This window comes from Corvus moneduloides, chromosome 9, assembly GCF_009650955.1.
Source record: "Corvus moneduloides isolate bCorMon1 chromosome 9, bCorMon1.pri, whole genome shotgun sequence".
NCBI classification, from domain to species: domain Eukaryota; kingdom Metazoa; phylum Chordata; class Aves; order Passeriformes; family Corvidae; genus Corvus; species Corvus moneduloides.
The window spans coordinates 5,471,960-5,479,603 of NC_045484.1; the positions used below are offsets into that span (position 1 = coordinate 5,471,960).

The 7,644-nt window shown below is 53.1% G+C and overlaps 1 protein-coding gene across 3 annotated transcripts; it reads right to left on the reverse strand.

Moving 5' to 3' along the window:
- RGS16 (regulator of G protein signaling 16) lies at positions 1 to 7,382 on the reverse strand. 3 transcript variants are annotated; one of them, XM_032117906.1, is made up of 5 exons: positions 5,790 to 7,382; positions 4,488 to 4,589; positions 3,744 to 3,805; positions 2,299 to 2,465; positions 1 to 1,999 (listed from the first exon to the last, which is right to left on the reverse strand). In XM_032117906.1, the coding sequence occupies exons 1-5, from the start codon at positions 5,867 to 5,869 to the stop codon at positions 1,799 to 1,801; spliced, it is 612 nt and encodes a 203-aa protein (XP_031973797.1). In that variant the 5' UTR covers positions 5,870 to 7,382; the 3' UTR covers positions 1 to 1,798. The 3 variants fall into 3 exon arrangements, with proteins under 3 accessions (XP_031973797.1, XP_031973798.1, XP_031973799.1); XM_032117907.1 differs by lacking the exon at positions 5,790 to 7,382 and adding an exon at positions 5,153 to 5,721; XM_032117908.1 differs by lacking the exons at positions 4,488 to 4,589; positions 5,790 to 7,382 and adding an exon at positions 3,938 to 4,276.
- Between the last annotated feature and the right edge of the window lie 262 nt (positions 7,383 to 7,644).

The window sequence follows — 7,644 nt, forward strand, 5'->3', positions numbered from 1 at the left end:
TCAGGGTATTTTCCTCTTTACATTTTGTTTTATAATGATAACATTGTGTCAGTAATGAGAACAGACCATTGTGCGTTGCTCACTTCAGTAACACAGCAAAGGTGGTTCCAGTTGTTACAATAAATAATAAATAAGAAAGCAGCTGATATCTCCCTGTAAACACAGCCAGGACCACTGGCAGAGGCTCAGAGGTGGAACCAGGATGGGGATGGTGAAAGACGACTTGGAATAACATCCCCAAACTGGTCCTTGGTTCCTTGCTCTGCTCAAGCAGCTGTGAAAAGCCCAAATGATGCTGTGCTCTGGCTGTTGCTGGGACAGGGGGGCAGAAGAGAGTTCCCTTGGCAAGGAGTGAGTACCAGTGGGATAAGAACCTCCAGGTTTGGTCTTTAGGGATAAACAGAGCCCTGGGAAGCAGCCCTCAGCAGGGAGCAGTACTGGTGGCACTTTCCTCAGGACCCAACACAGGCTCCACATCACCCACCCATGCAGCTGCTGGCACCATTGTTGCCAAGCAGGAGCCACACCTTTCCAGGATCCCAAAATTCCTGCTGAGAGGAACTTTTTGAAGAGCTGCCCCCAGGTCTGAGCTGATGATATGTCCTGCCACCCTTCCAAGTCGCTGAATTCATAGCACTGATTTCACTCACTGCACAGGTTTCTGGTAAAATGCGGTGGCTGCAGACTGGTTTCACCATCCAAGGGAACACCAAGCCCAATTATAAACCCAGGCAAAACCCCAGGTTTTCTCTCCGATGTGTGAAAACCAAGTTTTCCATAGGATCGCTCACCAAAGTGCCTGTTTGACTTCTCCATTCCCTGCCTAGGACAAGCTGCTGTGTGCCAAGATGCCTTCCACATCCCTAAGGGGAGAAAGGAAATAAGATGGGCTGCAAAGCATCCTTGTATTGCCATCCATGGTCCTCCAAACCCTTTAGCAGCTCTCTCTGCTGCTACTGGCATACTTTGCTCCACAATTGTGCTACAAATCTGTCTGGTCCTCTCAAATTATTACATGGAAAAGGTGGGAGGCATGCTAAGTGGTACAACAACTAAAATAATTTCATTTACAACTCCTCAGGGCAAAGGACATACATGTGTGCTTTCAGCAGTGCTCTTCTAATAAATATAGATATAATAATAATAACAACAATGATAAATAACAATAATAGGAATAGAATGTTGTGCACGTGACCTAAGATTGGGTGCAATCTGAAGGTTGTGGAGCACAAGTGAGGGATAAAAACATCACTGCACTGGAAGGAGGTGGAAAGCTTTGATGCAGAGCATGCGTAGGACACAGTTGGAGGATCTTGGGATCAGGAGAAGGCAGGTGCTGGATCCTTCCAGCTGAAAATGCCATGTAGTCTTGGGGCTTTTATCCTGGCCATTCCCTGTGTGTGGGAATGGCAGGCTCCTGTGCTGGCCCCGCAGGCCAGTGGCTGATGTTGCAGATCATAGAGCAGGTGGGAGCTCTTTGGTTGTGGATGCTCAGGGAATCCCATCTCTTTTTCCTGGACTTACAGCCCAAATCAGATTTCTTTCTGTCTCTGCAGTGGTGCAGGTCTCTGGTTGAACTGCAAGGGGAGGCTCTGGGCTCCCACCTGCTCCGCTCCTGCGGGGAGGGAGGAATGCTGGGCCCAGTGGCTCCATGTGGAGCGGGAAGCACTTGAGGTCCTGGGGATCCTGCTAAAATTCCAGAACTTCAGCCGAAACCCTGCCAAGTGACCTTGGCCCTTGCAAACCACATCCCAACCTGTGCCTGGCCCCCCGGCTTGTCCCCCCACCATGGCTCAGGTCAGGTGTGCGACTGCTTGCTGGTGCTGTGGCTGGTGGCCTGTTTGGTCATGTCCTGGTAGGAGGCAGATTTCAGAAAGCGGGGGTAGGAGTCCTTCTCCATCAGTGTGCGGGTCTTGGCCTGGGCCTCGTTGAAGCAGGTGGAGGTAGCCCCCGAGAGGTTCTTGCGGGTGATCTCCCTGGTTTCATGGTCAATATTCACCTGCAAGGCAGCAGCACCCACAAACATTAACTCCCCTCCCATGTGAGGACAAAAACTGTTTTTAATCCATCTTCAGATGAGGGTGAAGTGGCTCACAGACATTTCTATCCCTTCATGGTTAGATTCAATATCTGTTCCAGCATTAACAAGTCAATGGTGATGGACCACACGATGCTAGAAATTAAAGCTTTCATGAACAAGAGGACATCTTCTCACTGATCCAAGAGCACTTTAATAAAACCCACCAGGATATTTTATTCCTTTCCTGCCCTATTTGATGGCACAGAAAATGCTCTCACCTCCCTGGGCGCCTCACTTTGGACAAACTCCTCAAAGATCTTGTTGGCTTTGGAGGCCAGCTTAGTTTTCGACCGGGTCTTTTTGAAGTCTTCGCATGCTAGCCAGAAGTCAAGATTCTCCTCGCTGAATTCAGTCTTCAGGAAGGTGTGGAAGGCATTTACCCCACCTGGGGAGGGGAGAGAAGAGCAGTTAATGGGACAGAAGGCAGGGAGGAGGAGGACCAGCAGCAGACACTGCCTGTTGAGCGCCCTGGGAGCTCAGACAGTGACAACTGCAGATTTCCTTTCCCTCCGGGCAAATTCCACCCTCTGAGACACTGCTAATTGGCCTCTAGACTCCAACAAAATCCTTTCCCACAGACAAGTAATCCTCTGGTTTTATTTATGTGACCTTTCTGTAATGAGGCTTCAGAGTATTTTCTTTACAGCTTCGGAAAAGAGCCAATTCTACCTAAGGAGAAGCGTGCTGATGCATCAGAATGCTGCAGGAACCAAACAGCAGTGCCTTTATTTTGATTTCTCAGCTGAGATCTGGGGGGAACAAGATGCTAGGGATGGGAGAGTAATTGCAGCAAGGATTTCAGAGCTGTGCTGGAAGGGTGTATTAAGTTACAAAGCTGGAGATGCTCGTTAGCCATCACAGCATGTGAGAAAGTCTGGAAAAAAATACACTTGGCCCCAGACTAGCACTGTGGAAGGACTTTGGCTGGGGAAGAGCTTTTAAGGTAGACTTTTGGATTAAAATTTGGCACTTCTGCCATTGTGCAGACCCCAGTGTAAGGAGAGGATTATGTGTGGGTCTAAGAAAGAGTTCCCATCTCTGGGTCTGCAGGAACTGACTGAATAGGGAGAAGGAGACAGCATCTCACAGGAGCCCTGTGCATCACAGACAGTACAGCTGATATCAGAGGGGGAAAGGCTACGGTGAGTCAGTAAAACGGCTGAATTCCTTCTCCCTGTGGAAGAGCCATCCCTGGAGGCACAGGACAGACAGACAGAGGGCAGCAATGCAGTTTTCTGAGCAAGCCTGAGGGGAGGTGGCTACATCGCTGTCTCCACGACACATTGAGAGCAGACACTGCGTTCTCCCGAGTGTGGAGAAAGGGGTGGTCTGGGAATATCATGACATACCCCCTGGTGGGCTGCTCCACATAGGATGCCCGTGACAATGCTCCTGTCCCAAGGCAGCAGTGAGGTGTTGGTGAGACAACACTTCTGCCCCCCAAAAACGCCCAGCCAGGAGTAAAGGGTACAGCTTCATGAGGCAGGCAATGAGCCCTGTGCATCAGATCTGGGCAGGAAAGGGACCTTTTTCTAAATCCTAAAACACCTCATTTGAGGAAGAGACAAGATTTCATCATACACTGACTTCAGGCATACAGCTCACCAAGAGTACATTTGTCCTACACACACTCACCAAGAGAAGAAAACAAGATGCTACTCACTTTTGCTTTTGAGGAGCTGGTCAAAGGACTCCCTCCATTCCAGCACCTCGCGGGAAGAGTCTCTGGAAAAGACAAAAGGAAGTAAGGCTTGCTGTCCAGTGACGAGGCACGGCAGCACTTCATTTTTGTAGCTCCATCAATGGGAGACAGTGGCATTCAGCAGGAAACCAAAGCAAGAGGCCAGTATCCGTTACCTGTGGGCTCTCTTTCCTCTCTCCTCCCTTTCTTTTACCTTCCCTGATGGCTCACCCGACCTCAGCTCCATGCTGCTGACCAGGAGGTTCCCTAGGGAATGCTCAGAAAAACCCTTTTCTGCTGATACCAGTCCAGCAGGTTCTCTAGGGAATGCTCAGAAGAGCCCTTTTCTGCTGGTGCCAATCCAGCAGAGCCTCCTCCGCAAGAAAACCCCCTGCCCTCAGCAGCAATATTTAGTGTTTTGTCTTTAATGCTGCCTGCATTCCCCAGAGACACCAGGAGGTGTGGGAGCCCTGCAGGTTTCTTGCCTCTTGCCAAGGCCCTGCTCTCTGTGCCTAGTGCCAGAGCTTCTGTTCTCCAGTCAGACTTTATAACTGCTGGAGCTGGAAAGTGATTCGCCTTCCCGGTCTGCCTGGGTGGGACCGTGGGGAGGGGGAGCTGTGCTCTGTGCTCTCTACTGCGCAGATGGGCAGGAGCATCCCTTGGGAAAGTCTGATCTGTGGGGACCTGGCCTGGGCTGAACCTGGGGCAGAGCAGTGCTTGGCTTACCTCTGCCTGGAGCTCAGCTGCAGCTTGCTGGAGCTCCCAATCTTGTGTCCTAGCTCGGTTTTATGAAGCAGGATCCCTAAGCGGGTCTTCAGATCTTTGGCTCTGAAAGGGAAGGAGGAAGGGGAGAGGCGGGATCGCTGGACCATCAGACTGCTGCCACCACCCCCTCCCCTCGCAGGGGCTGCACCCCACGGGCTCCGGGGGACAGCCCTCGCTCCCCAGCTTCAGCTCTCTGCTGTATGAAATAAATGCTCCCCACTTGCTTTTCCTGCTCCCTGGCAACCACGCTCGGCAGCGCATTAAACCTGGGGGACTGTTTTCTCCTGTCCGCTTCCCAGCTAGAGACACATGGAATATAAAGCACGACGAGCTCTTTCCTCTGGGCCAGGTAACAGAGCAGCTGCTAAGTGCCCAGCTGGAGCCCCCCCCCCCAGCTCCCCGGAGCTAACCTGGTTCCTTTTCCCATCCCACTCTCCCGGCAGCGCTCCGCTGCTCCCAAACCACTGGAAAAACACAGTAATTCTTGCCGCTCGGCAGAGGGGGAGCATCTCCCTGCTGCCAGGCTGCTGCTCCCCTGCTCTCATTTTGGGGTGCCCTTGGGTCCCCAGGAGCCTGTCACCAGGCCGTGGAGAGGGTTGCGCTCCGCAGCAGCGCCATCCACCTACCCCATGCCTTCAGGAGCCAGCGGCAGCACGATGCTCCTGTGCCGGAGGCTGGGATGCTCCTGTCTGTCCCCGCGGCTCCGCGGCGAGGGCACGGAGGAGGCACCTCCCTACCGGGAAGTCTCTGCGGCAGCAGGGCAGGAGAAGAGGCTTCTGCCGCCGGGTGCCCCCGAGGCGTGTGGCCCCGCTGCTATTTTTGTGCCGCGGCTCGTTCAGGCGTCCCAAGGCGCCCAGACAAAAATAAGGGTTTAAATGTCATGCCGGCAGCGTGGGGCTTTGCAGTCGTGGTTGGCAGGGGGAACAACATATCACTTAACAGTTCAACCGTGTGGACAAAAATACTCCTGCTGCTGTCAACTCGAAGCAGGTTGTGCAGAGACAAAGCCAGAGAAACCCTGGTGTGTTTGTACAGCCCGACACGCGCCGGGCAGCCCTGTCCAGCCTCCTGTCCCTCCGCATGTTTTACCTCCGTGTTCCCCTCCTGGGGAGCAGAAAGGATGCAGCCACAACAAATCACTTCGCTGCGTGTTTCCTTGAGGTCTGCACCCCAATTTCTACCCTAACATCACATCCGCAGCAGCAGAGGTTGGTCCAGGTGCATCTTTCCCAGAGAACCCTCTACATGCCAGAAGAGCCTTACCTTTCCAGGCAAGTGATGGGGAGCGCGGCTAAGCCCCGGCACATGCTGAGAGCTGGGCACCCAGGCAGCCAGCAACTCATCGGGTCCTTACGGGCATGGCAGGAGGGTGCGACAGGCGGCTGCAGCACCACCTGCCCCGCGGTCGTGTGCTGGCGGCTGGAACAGCGGCGCGGAGCCGCACTTTATATCGGGTGGGAGGCGGGAGAGCGGGGAGGGGGACCCAGCATCGCTCTAGCCTCCAGCCAACCAAAAGCTGCTCAGGCAGCGCCCGTGAAGTAAGAGCTTAGGTAAGTCAGTGTGTGCTGGTAAGGGAGGGGGGAGTGGGAGGCCCAGGCTTGTCCTTGAGCATCACAGTCGTAGCTGCTTCCTCGAGAACAGGAAAAAACAGGCTCGTTTCCACCGACGTGTGGAGCCTGCTGAGTAACCGCCAGCGGGTGAGAGCGCGGGTGGGAGAGCGAGGGACAGGACAGACGCTGTAGCACACAGCAAGAGTTGTCAGCTCCATCCTGCTGCCCGAAGGCTTCCAAGCCTCCCCGCACTTCCAGCATTGCAGCAGCAGGCTCTGCCCAAGTGGTTTAAGCAGGGGATGCCAGCCCCCAGCAGAGTCAGGCAGCATCCCAGTGGCAGGACGGTTTTCGCTTCCTGGGGCAATACGACAGAGCAGAAGGGTGTAATGTTTCCACTTCCCCCTAATGACACTGCCGGTTCACAGGTGCAATATATAAGGACAGTGTCTGGCCTCATGTGCTGGCTGAAGTTGCACTTCTTCATCACAAATTCCCTGTTGGGTGTAGGGTGAGAGAAAGGAAGGGAACGGATGCACATCAAAGAAATCCAAAGCCTGGGAAAGCATCTGGTAATGGAAGATCCTGATGAGACCTGAAAACTGAAAGGAGATTAAAAGCCAGGGAGAGGCTGGAAACTGGAGGGGAAGGACTGAGCCAGCAAAACAGAAAGATAAAGAGAAATGGTTAAACCAGTGTCAGACACTGCACACCAGCAAACCCCAGGGTCTGGTGCTACAAGCACCAGAGGTCCATGACAACCCACAGGTCCCCTATGCCGAGGTCAGTCTCCCAGAGGATCCCAGAAAGCTTCCCTCCCTGCAATTCCCCACCTCAATGGCTCTGGAAGGGAGTGACCTTAAATCCCCCTGCTCATGGCCAGCCCAGGGCAAGGCCAGCGCTGCCACTTCCACTCCTCATACTCTCCCTTCCTCCCTACTTCATCCCTGCTATCCCAGCTCAGGCATTTTTCCAGAGCTCAAGTTGTTACCTGCCCTTGCTGCCTACATTCATCACACACAGCACATTGCCAGAGCATCTTTCTCATTGCCAGAGCATCTTCCCCAGGAGAGATGAACTGTGCCAGGAGGGTGGCAGCACAAAGCCATCTCGGCCCTGGGCCAGGGAGAAAGGCTCTCCTCAAGCTGCCTTTGAGTGCAGGAGCATGAGGATATCTGGATGGGAGACTTTGGGAGGAGCATGAGGCACCTCAGCTCCCTTGAGCTGTAAAGGGGAGTTATGTCTTTCTCTCATTACTTAGAAAAAGCCACAGAATTGTCTTGCTCATGGACAGACAGGAAAGATGCATCAGGACTAATGACTGAACACACACTTTTAGCTCCTGTCTCACCTCTAATGTAAGAGCAGCCTCTTTCCTGATGGCTCTGGGGTTTTTCACTTGAATAATCAAGTTTAAGCCTTCTTGGTTAGCAAATATTCAGCTACAGATAAGTGACTGGAGCTACACAAAGCTCTTATTCATGTCTTTTCTGTGCCTTAAAACCAAGATTAGAGCTGTGATCCTTGCTGTGGATTTAAGGGAAGAAAAGGAAGAGTAAAGGTGAGAGGGC